The sequence below is a fragment of the Thermobia domestica genome, chromosome 11 (genome assembly GCF_964235325.1).
Source record: "Thermobia domestica chromosome 11, izTheDome1.hap1.1, whole genome shotgun sequence".
NCBI lineage: Eukaryota > Metazoa > Arthropoda > Insecta > Zygentoma > Lepismatidae > Thermobia > Thermobia domestica.
This window is the reverse complement of record NC_137464.1, coordinates 257,267,537-257,289,290: the sequence shown is the minus strand read 5'-3', so window position 1 is coordinate 257,289,290 and position 21,754 is coordinate 257,267,537. Positions and strand designations below refer to the sequence as shown.

At 35.5% G+C, this 21,754-nt stretch overlaps 1 protein-coding gene across 9 annotated transcripts in view; it reads right to left on the bottom strand.

The window, feature by feature from the left end:
- The window catches only part of LOC145664971 (uncharacterized), a 50,451-nt gene that overhangs the window by 12,764 nt on the left and 15,933 nt on the right, over nt 1-21,754 (bottom strand). For 3 of the 9 annotated variants that reach the window (XR_014127541.1, XM_081732127.1, XM_081732128.1), the window contains exons 4-6: nt 15,163-15,321; nt 11,424-11,656; nt 6,477-6,664 (exon numbers count right to left, since the gene is read on the bottom strand). Coding sequence is in view for 8 of the 9 variants with exons in the window: in XM_081732127.1 (XP_081588253.1) it covers nt 6,499-6,664; nt 11,424-11,656; nt 15,163-15,321 (558 nt within the window). In the remaining variant the exon portion in view is untranslated. Of the gene's footprint in view, nt 1-875; nt 2,718-6,476; nt 6,665-11,423; nt 11,657-15,162; nt 15,322-21,754 lie in introns of those variants that run through there. The other 6 variants (XM_081732125.1, XM_081732126.1, XM_081732133.1 and 3 more) reach the window with 3 other exon arrangements.

Genomic DNA, 21,754 nt, shown 5'->3' with positions numbered 1-21,754 from the left:
GTATCAGCAGCATACATTAGACAATCAGCATATTTTCAATTTGAAACCAAGCCGTTAATATATAAAATGAACAATGAATAATGGACCCAAATTTGAACCTTGGGGTACATCTGATTTAGCAATGTATTTAGTTGATTTAAATTGCTTGTATATTACACACTGTTTCACTTTCTTAAGTACGAATTAACAAGCTTCAAGAATTGGGCTTAAAATCAAAATTTACTTAGTTTAGACAACAAAGTATTATAGTTGACAGTATCGAAAGAGTTAGAAAAATCAAAATAGACAGAGTGAACACATGAACGAGCACGTAACGTAGTAGAATATATACTTTGTACATAATTCAGGAGATCAGTCACTTTAGTCCTAAACGGAAAACATCCATACTGATTTTTAGCTACATAACATTTAACATGATTGAAGATACGATTACATAAAATTTACTCAAATACTCTTGCTGATGCACAAGGTATTGCTATTGGTCCGTAATTTTGAATATTATTTGTATAACCAGATTTAAATACAGGACAAATTTGTGGTAATTTCCATAATGCTGTGAATTATTTCTGTCTGAATATTAAATTAAATATTGAATGAACACAAAAGTTTCATGAGTAGTTTCAGACCATATGAAGGTATCCCATCAGGACCATTTGCTCGTTTGGGTTTTAGTTCCTTTATAGTATTTTTATACTCTGTATAACTAATTTTTTCAAGTAGGATATTAGGATGTTGCCAGTTATAATTAATTATTCAATACCACATCTGCTTCAACACTGTCACCATTAAAAAAAAAAAAAAAAATCAGGGTTTGTTTGTAAGATATCAATTCTAAGTCTCATATTACATTATGTTTTTGTTTACCCCATTTCTTAAAAACTAGATTCTAAAAGTGACTCGTATTATTTATTTTGAATTCTACTTCAAGAACGTATTTACTTATGCTTCATTTATCATTTTCTTAGATATTCTTCTAACCTGAGCAAACAAACATTTATAATAATCCGAATACTTCATCCTTTTACGGTGTAACTTTTTTCTTTTTAAGATTTCAATTATTTCGTTACTAAACCAGCACGGATACTTCTTATTAATATATAATTTTTCATGTGGAATTCTTTCATCGAATATACACAGCAAAAAAATGCGGTATTCAAACAACACAAAATGCACAAAATGACTACCACTTTAGGGTGTTACTCGTGTGTTAATTTAACACCAAGGACATCGCCTTCCGAGCATATCAGCAATTATAAGAAGTAATTGTCAGTGAGAATTTACATTGCATTTTATTGTTTCCTATAAGCAAACCTGTACACAGTATATTTGGCATTTGTGCCAAATAACGAATAACGTAGTATATTTTCTGTAATCGGTCACGAAAATAGTTTTGTGAGCCTACAATTACATGAATAGAAGTTCTGCCATCTATTGTTCTTATGTATTAGAATATAAGAACAACAGATGGCAGCACTGCTACTCATGTAACTGTTGTCAGACTAGACTTACAAAACTATTTCCGTGACCGATTGCAGCAAAACGTATTACGTTTTTCGTTATTTGACATAAATGTCAAATATACTGCGTAAAGCTTTGCTCATTGCAAACAATAAAATCCAACTCAAATTCTCACTGACAATTGCTCTGGTTACTTCTGATATGCTTGGAAGGCAATGCCTTTGGTAAATTAACACACAAGTAACACGCTAAAGTAGTAGACATTTTTTTGTTGTTTTAACAGCTCATTTTTTGCTGTGTAGTATTAATCTGATAAAATATAATAAGAGCATCGTCTACATTAGTGCTGCTTAATAAATAAACTAGTAAAATCTGCACAAATGCTCAGAACTTCATGGTTTCTTACTTACCTAAATGTATAAAAAAAAAACACACACACACACACACACAACTTCTGAAGACTATCACCAGCAGAAAGAAATGAAGTTTACAGTGAAGTGTCTTAACCCTCTAAGTGAGTAACCCGTCTTAAGACGCTACAAGATATGTACAGTTTGTACCTCAACGCAAGTTATTTTTATGTCAGTACTGAGAATGAAAGTTTCCGTTTAAAGACGTTAATGCATATCTTAAGCGTTGTAAACTTTGGTTGAACATTTTTAGTTTTTCTTTTTTTTTTTTTTTTTTTTTTTCCCTTACAACATTTCCATATGATCTGGTAAATTTGTATTCGGAGTAAAATGCCGTCTTGCAACAGAAATTCTGAATGCTTCTCTGATGAAGGAGCAGTAAAAGTAATAACACTGTAGAGTACTGTAATTGAAAATAAATGCCACATAATTGCATCGTATGTATGTTATATTTCTCTCTCTCTCTCTCTCTCTCAGGCACACACACACACAAAAAAGAAGAAAAAGAAAATTGATTTTTTGAGAGAAAAATGCTTATTTTGCAGTTCCACTCGTACTAAGTAATTACACACCGTACTAAGTAAGGAGTTAACAAACATGGTGTTATTTCTGTCGATCCTCTCTTCCCAATTGTTTCATTCTATAGGTACAAATTAACGAAATGAACAGTAAAATTGTAGGTAGACACCTGGCGTTGGTAGTACATAGATGAGTGTAGTGCAGAACATCACTTGTAGATCGACCCAAAGCACTATTACGTTTCATTTCTTATGGAAATTTCACGATCATTGTGCATGGCTTTACATGCATGGTCGATTTTGAAGTCTATAGTTTCTTCTGTTTGAGCACCTGTAAGTTTGTTAAATAATAAGTCACAGTATTTACATGTGTCACTTCGTGGAGAGCCTATTTCCAGATTCATTTCATAAACCAATACATTAATAGTATGTAAGGCTAACTTGAGCCTCGGGTTACTTTGTTTTAAACGCTCTGCATATTTTCGATAACGTTAAATCAGGTGTCAGGAACTGTTTGTTAGTTTTATCAGAAGGTTGCCTGGGTAAGTTGTTTAGCTTTGTTTATTATTTATTTCATCATTAATGGAGTAAGATCGATTGAAACGCTTGCCCCTCTGGTCTTTAACCTTTAGACGCCTGCCAGGGATTTTAACAAAATCGTAGACTCTCACGTTGGGGGTTCTGGTGACCCCCCCCCCTTCCTAATTTGCACAGAGTCATGATTCATACATCGTTGGAAAGCTTATAAACTACAGATTCCTACGAGGTAACATTCGTGAATTCCCGTCATATTCGAAGGAGCTAAACTATTGATGTTTGTGGTAAAATAAATGTACTTTACGTCAAAAAACTGAAATTCCAAAAATTGGCCAACTCCCCCCCCCCCTGCTCTCCCCATATAAGCAAGAAGTACAAATACAGGATATTACCATGTAGTGGTTTATTTCACTGCTTCACATACCAATTTTTATGAGTATAACCCAAGGGGAGAATGGCCCCCAAAAAAGTCTGTTGAAAAAAAAAAAACATGACTTTTACCCTCCTCCCCCGCTGTGGCACCCCCACATGCATAAAATGTCCACCGGCAGAAAGCTGCATCCTTTAGGAATAAATTGGTATCAAAATCATGTTCCTACCTTAATTAGGGGCTGAGCTATTGAGGTTTAACACTTTCAGCCCCAAACCTGTTTGAGTAAATTTCACCCCGGGACCAGACTACAGTTTGCTATGAACATTGTCAGCCAATGTGTATCTATTTGATACACGTGGTCCATCAGTAAACCCTCACTGTGTATCAAAAATATACACATGGGGCTGAAAGTGTTAAAGCTCCGACGGAGCAGCTGCGTCAATGGGGGTTTAAAAGTTAAGCGCATTGACCCCGTCTTTCATATATTTCTGGAAGCTTTGGACACGTCTGTGTGAAATAGGAAATGTGCAGACATCCTAATCTGTAACGACATGTCGTCATTTTCTGAGAAGTTGCATTTGGCGGTCCTTTCTTTCGTGCTTTAGATTCCTCTAGGTAAAGACATATCAGAAAAAAAAGAAAAGAAAAGAAAAAGGCTGTGTTCATCATAAGATATTTTATAATACTCTCGGAAATAGGACAGTCTTTGTTCAGAACTTAATTCTCTGCAGCCATATCTCTTACATTTACATTAAAGTTATCTCTTGGTTTCTTACGTTCTTACCTCTTTTACTAGTGTAAACTTTTCCACTATCCTTTACGTGTTTTCGTTTTACATCTTTCCACTCACTTTCTTTTTCCTACATCTGTTCTTTGTCAATTTATGTACAGCTTTCTAACGTGCATTTTGACTGAGGCAATCTCTTGAGATATGATCAAAACTATTTGCAGATGTGGGTCTAGGACACATTATAGACTTTTGTTCCGTGAATAACTCAACTTTCATAAACGTGTAACACAGGCATTTGTTCGCGCATACGATTCAAATGTGTTTTGTTCATATAACATTCAAACAAAACACCCAACGTTAAATTTGGACGAAGGAAACTTCGACAAGAACTGGAGTTTTACTTATAAAAAGCTTCATTCAAAAACGAAAACCTCGCGACTTTAAACTGTATAAGTAAAAATTTTTCAGATTTGCACATAGGATGACTTGTATAATTGAAACAATTTATCAATGGGATAGAAAAAAATAGGAATAAAAAGAAAGCAACTGAAGTGACACGCTTCGATATAGCTAAATACCAGATTCTATATGTTGGGCTACCCCAAAAGAGTCAATGAGGCGTAAAATCATCGGAAATGAATTTGCAAGAGACTTCCGAAAATCTAATGATCACTTTCTGCACATAAGTCACTTATTTTCCGGAAAAAATTGTCTGGAATTTGAGCCTGACTACATTAAAAGAATGTGAAGTGCTACTTTAATATTTAAGAAAAAAGGCGTAAGTCCAGTCGGTTTCTTCCAAATTTGTTTACGAAGATTTACGTCTTATTAACTCCTATAGCAGCATATCAAAGATCCTTTTAATGAGTCTGGTTTGTAATTGAATTATAGATTACTGAGAAAGACATCAGAGTTTGTAGAAGTGATTTAATAATAATAATTCATAGAACCGGATACTAAAGGTAAGAAATTTTATTTATTTATTTATTTATTCAATATTTATAACACTCACAAGTAAATAGCTAGCAGTAGCTCTAAAATACGCATGCCTACCTATCTACGCATTGACAACTACCTACCAACACAATAACATCTTTACAGCTGACTCACAAGGAACGGATATGAACGTGTCATCCGGACATCCAAATCAAACCTAGTCCATTCGATAAACATAACAAAGATATGTTCATGCACAAAAAATTAGGTGCCATGAACAACGGAATAAGTCCCTGGGGTCCATTAACCCTTTAGTATAAAGAAAATCGGAGACTCTCAGTGAAATAGCTATTGCATCAACATTAAATCATTGGAAATTTATGTTTTATAGTTCATTCTCTTCAGCATGAAACAAGCTTTCCAGAAGTGCTATTCTGAACATTCTTACTTGAACAGGGAAAGTTCGGAGGATGTCAGGAAAATTCCCTCCCATCAACTTTGGACCCCTCTGGAGTGGCCCCGGGTAAAAGCACACAATCCAAATATGTCTTGAAAAATACTATAGTAATAATAATTGGCCGAATTTTTATAGGGGATAAGAAACGACTGATTGACAGAATAGGTATGAGGGGAAAGCGTGTAATGGTATGCAAGCTTTTCCCTCGTATCTATTCCGTTGTTACCCCTGTCAGTCGTACACGACGCAACAGGACATTTTGTCTTCTTTTGATGTCACAAATCACCTTCCGGAATTTGTGCACATCTTTCAGGTTCACCCTGTATATATATAAATATGTTAATGAACGGGAGGGGATAAATTTCATCCTTTTAATCTTGATAAATTATAACTTCATTTAGTGGTGAGGACTGCGACGCCTCAAAGTAAATACACGGAGTATTCTATCAAGATTTGATTAATTTTGATGAAAGTTATCGAAGAAAATTATGCTCTTGTCACACTACTTGAATGAAGACATTTCGAAGTGTGGGGAAACTTAACCCCCCTTTATCCATTGACCCTTGACTAGTTTCAACGCAAGCAATGCCCAAAAGAAACAAAAATGAACTGTTTTACCAAAATCGAATATATATTTACATAATTCCGGATTTTTTATGTATATATACAAACTTGCAACACAAGTGGATTTTACCCCTATTACCCTTTAATCTTGGATTGCAACCCCCGAACAAAGGGCTGTTTGAGAAAGTTTGGGGAAGCTACATACTAACAGTAAGTTTCAATAAAACAGGACGGACAAGTTTTATGAGAATTAGCGTGGAACCGATATACACATACCAGTTGAACTGAATAGTAAAAGTTTGTTTGGTATCACTTCGATATCCCTATTTTCATATAATTATAAGATGCTAATTCATAAAACTACCCTTTTCAGAACAGTACCTCAAATATATTGTCTACATATCGTTACTAAATTTTGATTTCAAGCATAACTCCTGCAAGCTGCAGTACAGAATATCCAGCAACTAAAAAACAAAAACGTTAGGATATTCACCTTGTGTTTACCCTCTACCGGTTTACCTTGACCTTTTCGTCTTCATATCCCTGCTACTGCTTGAGCTAGAACGAGACCTCGATGTTGAGCGGGATTTCGAACTCGAAGTTGACGATGATGACGACGACGATCTTGACTTTCTACGAGAATGTGAAGACCTAATTTTATTGCGTGATGAATGCGAAGACCTGGGAAAGCCACACAAATAGATTTACTGTAGTCATTTAATAACGCCATCTTCTACAGAATTACAATCACTAACCATTACATATGCCCTGTGAATTCTAATCGGAGGATTAATTTCATAGTACGAGATGCACAGTGGCTCAGTGGTAGAGCGTTCATCTCTAGTACAATCCTAGAACATGTAATGAATTTTCTCTAGACAACAGGACATTAACATGAGACATAAAACAACAGATTGCGTTTCAATTCTAATAGACTGCCAAACATTAAATGAAGAGTTTCGGATTCACAAAGATTTTACATTTTATTTAATGAAGTCTTTGTATAAGGCAAGTAAGTGAAAAGGAAAGGAACGGACAGATAATTAATTAATTAATTAATTAATTAATGAAAAGGAAGGAAGTGAGAGAGATCACCTCGAGTTGAAAAGCAATTAGTGATTTAAGGTCTAATTAAAAAAAAAAAAAAGGACTAATGAAGTTCAAACTCTGCATTTAGTGTCTGTCAGTCGATGACAACACGATTGGTTTGTCGAAACTACACAAGGTATTAATTATTTGATTAGGAATTCAAGGATACATATAAAAGATAAATGGTTGTTTGTCTTAATAAAATGTGCCAAACTTTATCTACAGAATTACTTATAACGTCCATTGTTTAATTACATATTCCGCATTTTTTTTATCCTTGATCTAGAAAAGGCTTTTGACCGAGTTTAAAATCAAGAGATGAATAAAAACTCAGCGATTATACTTCATGCTGCTACACTTACAAGCTTTCACTATTTAATTATACATTCCACATTCTTCGCCTTGTTCAATTGAAGGCTTTAGATCGGGTGAACTGGGAATTGTTGATGGGAATTTTATAGAAGGTTCATTCGATTCGAAAGATCGTAAACTTTGAAGAAACTTATATATGAACTAATAAGTACGTGTTAGAATAGGGGCAGAAATAATAGAGAAGAGTTCAACTGGGAGAAGAGTTCGACAGGTATGTTGTTTTTGTTTACCTTAATTCATATCTATCTAGAAGAGATAGTAAAAAGGGCCTACCTAATAAAGATGGTATTTCGATAGAAGGTCTAATGATTAAGTGTATTGGTTTGCAGATGATATAGCGCTTTTTGCGGAGTCTGAAAAGAAAATGTTTGAAAACTTGAGGAAAGACTGAGAAGAATATGAGATGAAAATAAAATGTTAGAACGACAAAACCTATGGTATTGGAACGAAACGGTTGGTGTCAAATATATCAATAGCAGGTGAGAAGATAGAACAAGTAGTTTTCGATACCTGGCTATGGTATGATATGAAGTGTAAGCGTGAAATGAAAGCAAGGATAGGAATGGCGAAAGAAGCCTTTAGGAGGAAGAAAAGACTACTTTGTAGGACCTTGAATAAAAAGTTGAGGAAAAGACTCATAAAATGCTTCGTGTGGAATATTGTACTTCATGGGTTAGAAACATGGACATTACGCGAAAGTGATGAAAAACGACTGAAAGCTTTCAAAATGTGGGTGTGGAGAAGAATAGAGAAAATTAGCTGGGTCGAGAGAAAAACAAATGAGGAAATGTTAGGAATAGTAGGGAAAAAAGAACAATTTTTGATGTAGCTGAAAAGAGAAAGAAAAACTGGTTGGGACACTGGCTCACACGGAACTGTATTATGATGGTGGACGAGCTAGTGGGTATGGTAACAGGAAAAATTGAAAGGGGGCGAAAGAGACTACTGTTGATGTATTGTATTGAAACAGAAAAATCATGTGTGAAGACGCAGAGGTTAGCTGAAGACCGTGACAATAGGAGAGTCTCATTGTGACTGACTTGCCAATAATGGCAGAATACCTATGATAACGATAAATTTCTTGCCTGTAGATTAATGTTGAAGTAATGAAGATCTTGCAATGGTTATAACAACTGGTGAAGTCTTAAGAACTGACGAATTTCAGTGTAGTAAAATTTTACTTTAACGAATTTATTTCAGAGTCTCCAAAATGTCGGTATATTGCTATTTTACTGTATGGTTTCTTAACAAAGTTCCTACTTTTCTTACTAATAAAGCATTCATTTACTTTAAGCCCAGGATTTAAAGTTGATTTCTCTTGCTCCTCTGTATGAGATGCTCAAGTCTCGGTACAAGACTGGTAACTTTGAACAAGAACATTGCAAAGAAATATAAATAAATAAAAATTGAATTTTAAACTTTAAGAATGAAATAATACAATTTTGAGTCATTATGCGGATAATTAGATCGGATTTTTGGGATCAGTGTCCCTTTCAGCACCGAGGCTATGAGACGTTGACCTACAGCTAACATGGGAAACCGAACCACATGACCTTTCGCCAGGAATCGAATCCTGTTCTCCCACGCCTAAGACATCATACGGATAAGTACAACCCTGAACAAAGGTTTCCACCTGCCTTTACTAAACCTTATCTCTGGAATTTATTCTAAAATGTGAGTCAATAAATACATCAATAGAAGGTATAAGACTGCACAATAAACATTTCTCAAGTTTACAAGTCATTTGTATAGAGTAAGAACTAGTTATCTGATACAGTTATAATAGCTAGAACCGAAGACCGAGAGATGATTGACAAAATAGTTGACTGGGAATCTATATGGGATGGAAATCAAAATCGAAAGTCATGAGAATATCCCGTGGAAATGCGCCTTTACGGGTTGAAGAAAAACAAAGAGAACTTGAAGAGGTCAATCATTTCAAATATCTGGGAAGTATTTTGACGAAAGACGCGTACTGCACCAAAGAAATCAGGTCGAGAACTACCATAGCCAAAGAAGCATTCAACAAGAAAATTTCACTCTTAACCAGCAAGCTTAATATTGTACTTAGGAAGAAGTTGGTCAAGTGCTATATATGGAGTATTAAAAAAAAATGAAAGTGAAATCTTTTAGTTTTACGTCCCACGTGTATGCCGGCAAGGCTACAGGAGACGTCGATGATTAGAAATGAATGAAATGGTGGAATGAAGAAAGTGGGAGAAACGGGAGAACCCAGAGGAAACCCACGCACACGGTGTTTGTCCACCACAGTTCACTTGGCGGAGGCTGGGATTGAACCCGGGACCCCACACACCAGAGGTGAGCATGGAGTATTAGATTTTATGGATCAGAGACTTGGACATTACGGAAGGTAGAGAAGAAATATTTAGAGAGCTTTGAAATGTGGTGTTGGAGGAAGATGGAGAAGATAAAATGGACAGAAAGACTAACACACGAAGACATTTTAAAACGGATAGGAGAGAAGAGGACTCTTTTAGCCAGCACCCTTCGAAGAAAGGCAAATTGGATTGTACATATTTTGCGAAGAAATTGTCTTCTTCATATCACCATAGAGGTAAAGATGGAAGGAAAGCGAGGAATAGGAAGAAGAACACAACTGATTGGTGATGTGAAAAACAGAACTAAATATTAGGAGTTAAAAGAAGCTTAAAATCGAGGAACATGGAAGAAACATTTCGAGGAAACCTAAACTGAAAATTAAGAAGAAAAAACCTCATTAGTTCCAAAACCAGCCAAAAGGCAGGATACTTAATAATAATACGGACTACTTAGATGATTTGGATATGTTCTAACCTCTTTACTCTATGTAATATACGAAAGGCAAACGTAAACGCCAATTACATATATGCTGAGGACAAGCTGGCAATCCATTTGTTTGTTATGAGATGAACGTCCATTTTTACTATCACGATTATCAGAGACGTTTACTGTGGGATTCCAACGAACGTGCGTCTACCATAAACTGAAACAGGTGCTAATCACTTGACTGTTCGGAAGCCAGATCGAATGTAGAAATTATTTGCAGGTCCCGGATATGTTTAATTAGAAATAATGGATTATTATTATTTTACAAACAATAAATGCGAGTGACCAAAAAAAATCTAGTTTTACGTTTTATTCTTTGTTCTTTCATAAGAAGACATTATGAAAGGAATGGTGCAAGGAGAGTGTGGGAGGAAACGGGAGAATCTCCAGAAAACTGACAGCAACACGATATAATCCATAAAACCTGGGATCGAACCACGGACCGCTCGCACCAGAGATAAGAGCACTACCACTGACCTACCGTGGCCCCTTAAAGAAAAGGGTAAAATAAGCGATAATAGCAAGAAACAAGAGAACCCCAGAGAAAGAAACCCAATGGATATACATATGTTGATTTTGAGTTTAACGTCCCTTTCAGCAGCGAGGTCATATGAAACGTGGACTTGCTAATTAACGTGGAATCCGAACCACATGAGCTCCTGCTGGGAATCGAACCCGGGTCTCCTACGCCAAAGGTGCATACGCTAACCGCTTAGTCATGAAGAAGCTCCCAATGCATACAGTATTGACCACTAGACGCTAAGTTGCTCCCAGCTTCTGCCAATTGAGCTTTGTGGTGGACAAATACCGTGTGCGTGGGCTTTCTCGTTTCCTCTTACTTTTTTCATCCCACCATTTGTTTGTTATCCACCTCATTATCGTCTTTCTCTTGGCCTCTATACATAACCGTGAGACGGAAATAAAAACTAAGTACCGGTTCTTCCCACCAGAAGTTAACGTATCCTGAAAAGAATAGATGATACGCACAACAGTGTACAGTGTTTCGTGAGAAATTTATAGAATGTACATACCCTCAAATTACCCCAATAGACCTCTTCATTTTGATTTACTTTTCAAATTGAACTTGATACACGTACTGACACAAACATAAATAAATAAATAAATAAATAAAATATATAATTCTATTGCTTGCCTTGAGCTGGAATTGCTGCTTGAAGTAGAACTACTTCTGCTCTTCCTATTCCTGGAGTTATTTCTTGGAGATCGGGATCGATTTCTGGAACCTGATCGGGGGCTAGAAGAGCAGTGTTCGGACCTTTTCCTCTGATTAAAGTCTTTTTCTTTCTGTGCTGTTTCCTTCTCTAAGTCAGCTTCTTCATCACCCCAGCCGCTTAGGTCATACTTCGAAAGATCCTCATCGTCATCCTGTGAGTACATATAAACGCTTCAAATGGGTTCACTATCAATGCCCTTCTATGAAACAACAATGATAAAAATCACACAGAAATAATTTCCAATAAGTAGTTTATATTTATTTTATTTTTATTTACGAACATAATTCCAGATACACCTGAACGCCAGTTTACATAGGAGTATCTCCCCAATACAAGAGATAATAATATAGTAATAATAATAACATGTACGTAATAACAAGAAAGGTTGACAACAACTAACTAGAATTTATCCACTAAAATGACGTTGTAGTGCAGAGTTATGTGCAGCATCAGAATTAAATCAATCTACGGGTGTATGTGACATTTTGTTGTATAGCTTAAAGAGCCTGTAGAACAGAGAGTGTTGAAGTACTGACAGTCAAGGTCGTACTATACAAAAAAGATGTGTGTGGTATGTTTTTGTCTGAATGGAATTCGAAAACACAATTCTAAGAGGAGCGTTTCGGACCTGAGTTGACCATGTGTGAGTTTATACAGATATTTGAGATCACTGATTTTATGACAAGTGTCAGGTAGTTGAATATTTAGTGTTCGTAACAGTTCGTGTTTTGTCATCGCGTGTGTGCAAGGTACTCTGAAACGTACTATTGCCAGAAAGAAGTTTAGAACTGAGTTTAGCCGAGATACGTTTGTAGGAGCTGACATTGTCCAGGTAAGTGAACAATACTTTAATTTAGGAGAAATTATTGCCTTGTAAAATGTTGCTAAGGGAGAGAGGTTTCGTATTTCTATTATCTCTACAGAAGTCCTACAAGATGCATCGATTGCGTAATGATAGTGTTTATATGTTCTGTAAAAAATAATTTTGTATCAAAAGTAACTCCGAGTTCCGTAAGACTATTGACTCTCGTGATAGAAATATTTTTCTTTAGGGAAAATGTTATGCTTATCGGGACTCAACACCATTTAGAATGGCCTGCAAATAACAAGACTCTGTTGAAGATTGAGTTGAAGCGACTAGCTAGGTCATTCATTCTCAACATAGGACTTGTTTTGCATAAGGAAACACTATTTTTGCTATTGCAAGCACAGATATATATATACAGACATGTTGAAAACAAATACCAAATATACATTTTTTTAAAAAAATCTATACTTGTAATTTCAAACTGGCTCATGTATGACGTACGAACGCATTTTTTGATTCTGGAAACAGTAATATGAGAAGAGAATCTGGGAAACGCATAATAAGACCATTTGAGAAAAGCATAGTATGATGATGATCTGAGAAAAATGTAATAAAAAGAGGGTCTGGGCAAAGCATAATGAGAAGAGGACCTGGGAAAAGTATAATAAATACAGGATATTGGAAAAACATAGAAAGAGGCTATGGGAAAAACGTAAGGTTCTAGAAAAATACAATAAGAGCATCTTAGAAAAGCATAATGCGAAAAGAATCTGAAAAGAGCATAATGAGAGGTTGTGGAAAATGCATGATGAGATGGGTTGGAAAATGTATAATGAGAACAGAACTTGGAAAGCATGAGAAGAGGATCTAGGGAAAGAACAGGGTTGGCAAAAACCATGGTTTTTATTAAAAAAAAACAAAAAAAACGGGTTTTTTGGTTTAAACCAGGTTTTTATGGTTTAAATAATTTGCTCTATATATTCATATCATATATGGAGAGAAATAAGTTTGTTTCGCCTTGATGTTATTATGCAACAACCGGGTTATGATGGAAGGGGTCACATAAGGTTAAAGCGGAATAAAAACCGCTTCTCGAGTTACATCCGAGAGAAATTGTTCTCCATTTGAACTCGGAACCAGGACTAATTGGCCACAAATGCGATACGTCTGCCGACTCACTCACGAAGGAATCCTGATAAAAAAAAAAAAAAAATAATAAGTTACTGATCTTTACATGCTTCTTAATATAACTGTCAAGAGTCATTTCAGAAGGACAAAAAGATAAACAGTTGCACAAGTGAAACCATTACACAGAATTACATATGAACAATTTCAAAGTACTACGGAGTACAGAAGAACTAATTTAGTTCAAGTTAGTTAACAACAACTTTTATTGGTCCAAATTAAAGAAATACACCGACTTAATCTGCATATCAATAAGAAAAGTGAATAAAGATACGAATTATTTGAGTCCACTTTGGTTCAGACTCATTTATACATAAATAGATACCAAAGATACTTATTTCACTAAATGCCTCTCGTGGGGTCTGTATGACCCCCCCCACACACACACACACACAAAGTACGGCATTTTCGATGTATTTTATCAATAGTAAACATTGAAACGAAACAATATTTAGAATTTTTCTTCGATTGCAATTACATAACAATAATAATAACTACAAAAATCACAAAATAAACATTTATAAACTTATAAAAAAAAGTTGCTTTTCTATGTATAATCTTTTTGAGTAATGAATAGGGAATTAAGGTCTGAATATAATACGAATAATATGCGGGAGTGAAACGTGATAACCCACAAATGTGTGTTCATCAAGATTTTACAAACACTTACACTTTTACGAACATTTTTTTGTTTTTTGGTTTAAACCAGCCAACCCTGGGAAAGAATAATGAGAAAAGGATTTGAAAAAAGCATAATGAGAAGATGATTGAGGAAAAAAGCGTAATGAGAGGAGGATCTGAGAAAAACATAAGAAGAAGATGATCTCGAAAATACACAATGAGAAGGGAACCTGGGATAAATATAATAAGAGGATCTAGGAAAAGCGTAATGAGAAGACAATCTGGGAAAAGGATAATAATTGGATTTGCGAAAAGCAAAATGAGAAGAGGATCTGACAAGTGAGAAAAGTATAAGCAGACGAGTCCATTATCTTTCCGATCGGATGTTGCAGTGTGGCAGTACGAGCTTAGTGCCTGTCGAAAATGGAGGAAAAGCAAGAAAAAGGCTTTTGTGTGCTTGAATATGCCAGATGTTTGTCTGCTATAAGAAGAGAAAAGAACCGCCTGCAAACAAAGCATTTTGAAGTGGTATCGGCAATTCAAAGTCATTGGTTGCTTGTGTAAAGGGAAAAGCACGTGGTCTCCCAGATCTCCTGATATAATGCCCTGCGACTTCTTCCTGTGGGGGTACGTTAAGGAACTTAAGTACCCCCACTACCGCAATCCTTAGTCAAGCTCAAAGAACGCATCAGTGCTACAGTGCAGACAAGTGACAGACTATGCTACAAAATGTATGGAATGAGCTCAAGTATCGTCTGGCGTGTGTTGTCACCAAAGGAGCACATATTGATCATTTGTAGAGGGTGTATAAACTTGGTGAGTTTGTAGTTCTTTTCATATATTTGAAAATATAGCCTTTTTAAAATGAATGAATCATTTATGCCAGCTTTGTAGAACGACAGAAGTCACAAGTCGACTGAATTAGCATGCAAACATGTGTGGTACCAAAACTTCTTAGTAGATCGATCATATGTTTTGACGAGAAGTGGGTCAAGTGAAATCTAGCTAACTTTAGGGAAAGGTCACTTGATCAGAAACTGTACCTCTTCGTCTTCCTCGTCCTCTTCCTCTTCTTCAACTGGTTTCGGTAGCTCCTTCACTTTCTGTTGACTCTCCACAGGAGATACTTTCTTGGGTTCGGATCCACTGTCCTCATCCTCTTTGCTACGCCGAGCACGGAATTTCTTCTTCTTGCGACCAAACTGGAAAGTATATACATATCAACTGCGTTAATTATGTGAAAACTTAGTTCCTTTCTTCCTTGATTATAATGAGCCTCGGCTCATTTCTGGGATCTATATTTTAACCAGAATATACAGGGTGTTCCATAAATGTGCCACAATATTTCGGGAATAGATTTCTAACATCAAAATAAGAAAAAAAAAAGTTCATATGAACCTGTGCTCAAAAGTGGATAGTTTCGAAGTTACAGGGTGACGAAAACGTCTAATAAGTCAACTTTAAAAGTTCATAGCTCCACTACTATGGATCCTATCGTAGTCGAGTCAAGGCATCCCTGAAGAACTGGAATGTGAAGTATACAAATATCCACGTTTAAGAATGCTCCAGTCCTTGCACACCCATTTTTATACGCAGGGTTAAAAAGAAAAAATAAAATAAAATAAAATAAAATAAAATAAAATAAAAAGAACGTTTTTTATGATTAAAACATGTTTTTTGGTTCAAAACGTTTTAAATGTTTATTTTCTTTAAAACAATAATCTAAATAGACATACAGTTCGAAATCTAGAACCACAAATAAAAAGACACCAAACACATTACAAAATAAAAGTTAGAATCCTTATGGGATAGTCAGTATTTTGTTGGACTTCCTTTCGTCTTCTTGCATGCTTTCAGTAGTTGTGGAACACTCAAAACGAGAGTTTGGAGGGTAACAAGTGGCTAATTGTCCTAAACCTCCCTGATGACAGCTTCCAGCAGAGGCAATGTAGAGATGTCCATACCCTGTAAACGTCTCTTTATGACAGACCATAGGTTCTCTATGATATTTAAGACTGGACTATACCCTGGCCAATCTTCAAAAAATGGGACAGAAGCATATTTAAAGCCAAGATACCACACTTTTGGCTGTATGACAAGGAGCTTATATTGCATAAAAAAGACGCTCCATTTTATTTGCAAAGGACGATTCCAATACATCATTTAATAGCTCAAAATAGAGAAATTGATTCATAGTCTGGTTTCTACAGAGAGTAACTAACTCTACTACACCACAATAACTAAAGGAACCTAAGACCATGATAGTGGCAGGGTGTTTTACAGATGGACATGTGTGCTGAGGGAGGGTGGAATCGTCACCAGGAAGACGGTACATTCGCTGGAAGCCAGTGCCACTAACGAAAAACGTGGCTTCGTCAGTCCACAACACTTTTTTTTTCAGTCATTAACAGTCCAAACATAATTTTTTTTCTTCAGACAGCCAGTCTTTTCTTACGGTGATCTTCTGTAAGAAGGCGTTTCCGGGAGCTCTGTAACTTGTAGCCCTAAGTTGTCATGAATTTTCTTCTGCACCATCCGTAGGGACACGTTACCACGCAATGCAGGATTTTTTTATTTTTTAATTCCCTAGCTGTTAAAGAAGGTTGCTTCTGCAGCTACCTTTTCACGATCTTTAGCGTTTTTTGAGACTTTCCTAGACCTACCATACTTTGGTTTTGGACGGGGCATTTTGACTTCTTCTTCCTCCTTAAAACGTTTCACCAAACGCTGCACTGTTCTCAGCTTCAGATCCGTTTGACTAAAGATATCTTTGATTTTTTACCAGCTCGCCTCAGTTTCAAAAGGCATCAGAACGCAGTAAGGCATCTTGTCACAAAGAAATGAAATTGCAACACACATAGAGCAGCATCAAAATTACATGAAATACCAAGAGCACGTGCGCACCCCAAGTAATCCTGTTGACCCACCAGAGCAAATTGAAACTTGTTACTCTACAGCAAGTAACACAACAGGCGAGTGTTTCCTGCCAGCGAGCGACAATACCTTACGCAGTGTCATTAAGGAAGTACGCGGATGGTGTGTAAAAACGCGAAAAATATTGATACTAAGCTTTAGGCGTCAATACTTTCCGCGCGCACTATATATATATTACATTTTTGCAGATACTGCTTGCCATCTAACCGCTAGACCAAACTCCGGGAACTTCCCTAATTTCGATCCGTCCAAATATTCAATTACGGAGAAAGAAATCGGGAGTTTCCCGATCTCCGTTTACGGAATGTGTAGTTTAGTTTCTTTGTTTTATGTTTATAACGACTCACCAAGGGTAGTCGTCAACCTGGTCCGTCTAAGTAAGATATACAAATATTGAGTGGTAGTATTAATTTGCATGTAAAAATTATCTTTAATAATTATATAGCATTATTCTCACCTTTTCTATTAGAATGATAACGTCGATGAACGTTGCTAAAATGATTTATTAGCTGATATACTTTATAATATATTTTCCTTCAAACTGTCAAGCACACAAACTTGCTGACTAGGTATCCATAAAACATTTACATAGCAACAACTATCCCATAATAATAATTTACACATATTAAAAACATTCTTCTTTTGTTATTATTAAATTAACATTCTATTAAGTATAGTGCACATGTATGAGCACTTTCTGCCCAAGGTACAGGTAATTATTAATCTATCCAAAGTATTTTGTTATATAAAATGTCGCCCGACAAATGGACTGAATATAAAAGTCATAAGCGAGTTTGGCTTTTATGTTCAAGAACCACTGGTCCGTTTACAATACTGTTCTTACATTGCATATGTCCATCACATTTTGATCGCACCTCATATATATCTTTATTACATTTCATATATATATATATATATATATATATATATATATATATATATATATATTTATAACAAATATTACACTTCATCAATACTTATTTTTAATTACATTCATTATCTTATTATTATATTTTCTTATTAAAAATATCGTCGCTCATTTATTTAATCGTTGAAGGGTGCGAATTCAAAAATCGGAAGGGACAAACATGAGTTACAAATAGTCAGGGCGCATTATATGATAATCATTTTAGGTGATATTTTAAAATAAACATTAGATTAATAAGGCATCACAACATAGACGAATCTCATTCAAGATAGTTGTCGACTATTTAGTTTTATAGAATAGATCTTCTTCTTAACATAATCTTTGACAGTTAAGTTTTTTTTTACACAAATCAATCTAATATAAATAACCTTTGCTTTTAATCATTTATGAATCGAATTATAATTCTTACAGATATTAAAAACATTTGAGAATTATCATTGATTAATGAGAATGAAAGAGAATTAAATTGAATAAAAATAAAATAAATGTTCATGAAAATCTATAACTGATATGAATTTAACTTAATTTCATTAACGGTAATCAGGTTACGTTCGTACTTGCATATGAATCTAATAAAGTACATTGTACTGCACAATCATTATTATGTCCCGTATTATTGTTCTGTACAGGAATTACTTCAATACCTGGATCCGGATGTGAAGTGCCATCTCTTGTTCTCCAATTATGTCTATCCGCGTAGTTCGCTGTATTGCTGGAATTTCGCCATACATTCCGTCTATTTTTAAACCTATTTTGATTATATGGTCTAACATATGGATTACTACGATTAATTGGGTTAGGCGGATTCCCTACATAACTTTGTCTATTTTGCTCATTTTGATTGCTAGAATTTACTCGGCTTAGGTTATGTTCCGTATTATTCACACTTCGGATATTTAAATTCCGAACAGGCACCAAATGATCTGAATTATTCTTATTTTTACCCATTCCTGCTTGTTGATTCATGGCATGGTATTGAGTTTCATAGCATTGGACAAGCATTAACAAATGGTTTAAACTCATACACTGTGTGGAAAATAAGATCTGTTGCAATTTAAATGGGAGCAAATTTCGAATCGATGCTATTATTCTCGATTCCGATTGCAATGGATTAACGACCTTTAATTCGTTGTATGTATTTACAACAAACTCTACAATAGATTTATGCAATCGAGGATTGAAGTGTTGATTTCTAATGGTAGCATCTCTATTCGCAAGCAAAAAAGTCATTTTCATAATTTGCGATCAGTGCCGCTTTGAATTCATCATATGTATTGATGTGATCACGTACTGCTTTAAACCATAATGAACAAGGTGGGAGTAATACATGAGGAATTAATTTCATATATTGTGATCTATCTATACACATAATATTGCATTCGTCCTGGAATTTCTCTAAGAAAGAAGTAGCATTCTCGTTACACTTACCACTGAATTTGCTCATAGCTCGAATTTCACTCATCTTAACACTTAATTTTACCTTCCTTTTATCATTCCGTGTACTTATTGGGTGATAGTTCCTATCCATAACGTGATGTGTCGTTACACCATTTATGTTTCGCCCATCTGTACTCTTTGGATGTATTTCTTCCAATATAATATCATCATCAGACACCGGCGAAGGCGAGTTCATCTCTGGTGAGTGGGGAAACTCCAAGCGATCACTACACATGTTATTACGGTATGTGTTGTCCTTAACCTGTAGCATTCTAATTTCTTCCTGTAACGTAGCTATCGACTGCGTATTTGCTCGTATGTTGTTAGCATTATTGATGACCTGGATCTTTTGTTGTTGAACAGAAGATTCGGTTACTTCCAAATCCTTTTTTATATCACTGATTTCTTGGCTCAGGTGGTTGTGATTACCCTGGCATTCCTCCGATATTCCTTTTAACTTTTCCTCGAATTGCGAGGTAATATCGCTCATCGTCTGGATAATTAATTGTTTCGTTTCATCCGACTTCTGTTCCATCTTCTGTTCTATCGTCTGCTTCAATTCTTCGTATTGCTTGTTAGATTCATCAGACTTCTGTTCTATCTTCTGTTCTATCGTCTGCTTCAATTCTTCGTATTGCTTGTTAGATTCATCAGACTTCTGTTCTATCGTCTGCTTTAATTCTTCGTATTGCTTGTTAGATTCATCAGACTTCTGTTCTATCGTCTGCTTTAATTCTTCGTATTGCTTGTTAGATTCATCAGTCTTCTGTTCTATCGTCTGCTTTAATTCGGTAGACATCTGACTCAATTGCCGCTGTAGGACTAGCAAGATTCGGTCTTCCGATGTCATTCTTGATGTTACACTAGGTTCACCGTTGTCACTATTGGTGGATTCATTCTCCATTATTTCAGTGTCCATTTTCCTTATGATTATTCTACCACTTCTCAATATGGTCAAATTTGTATTCATTAACTTAATTGTAAAAGTAAATTCACCCTTACTTTGCTTCGGGGTATAGAATTTATGAAAAGTCCCGGGTGAGGTAAACCAAAATTTTTATAATCCCGGTGTGAAGGCACCAAAATTTTTATAACGACTCACCAAGGGTAGTCGTCAACCTGGTCCGTCTAAGTAAGATATACAAATATTGAGTGGTAGTATTAATTTGCATGTAAAAATTATCTTTAATAATTTTATAGCATTATTCTCACCTTTTCTATTAGAATGATAACGTCGATGAACGTTGCTAAAATGATTTATTAGCTGATATACTTTATAATATATTTTCCTTCAAACTGTCAAGCACACAAACTTGCTGACTAGGTATCCATAAAACATTTACATAGCAACAACTATCCCATAATAATAATTTACACATATTAAAAACATTCTTCTTTTGTTATTATTAAATTAACATTCTATTAAGTATAATGCACATGTATGAGCACTTTCTGCCCAAGGTACAAGTAATTATTAATCTATCCAAAGTATTTTGTTATATGTTCTATTGGTTGTCTGCATTCTTAACCTTTAAACGTCCATTAATGCAACTGCTGCGTCGCGGTTGCCTCAATAGTTCGGCCCCTAATAAAAGTAACAAGATGATTTTGGTACCAATTTATTCCTGATGGATGCAGCTTTTTCCACCGGTGTGCATTTTAGGTATGTGGGGTACCACAGCGAGGAGGTGGGAGGAGGGTAAAGGTCGTGCCTTTTTCAAGTTTTTTTTTTTTTTTTTTTGAGACCACTCCCCCCCTTCTTGGGGTTACACTCATAAAAATTGGTATTTGAAGCAATGAAGTAGGCTACTACATAGTAATATCGTGTATTTGTACTTTGTAGGAAGGGGTCAAATTTGGCCTATTTTTGGAGTTTCAGTTTTTTGACGTAAATTTATTTTTACAACAAACATCAATAGCTTAGTCCCTAATTAAGTTAGAAAGATGATTCGGTGCCAATGTATTCCTGAGGGACGAAGCTTTCCGCCAGTATGCATTCTATGTATGTGGGGGTACTACGGCCGAGGGGGAAGGTCATTTTTATTTTTTTCATCAAATTTCTTCAACAGGTTTTGGGGGCCATTCCTCTCCCCTTTGTGGTATACCCACAAAAATTGGTATGTGAGGCAATGAAGTAGTCCCCTACATGACAATAACCTGTATGTATACTTGTTGCTAATAGGGAAGGAGGGGAGGCAAATTTGGCTAATATACATTAATTTTCAGGACGGTTCCATATAAGAGAAGATATCTTTCACTGAAGTGGTCTAGAAGCATAATAGACCATAATAATAATCTAATCTAGTATAATATATTTATTATGAGAAGCATAATAA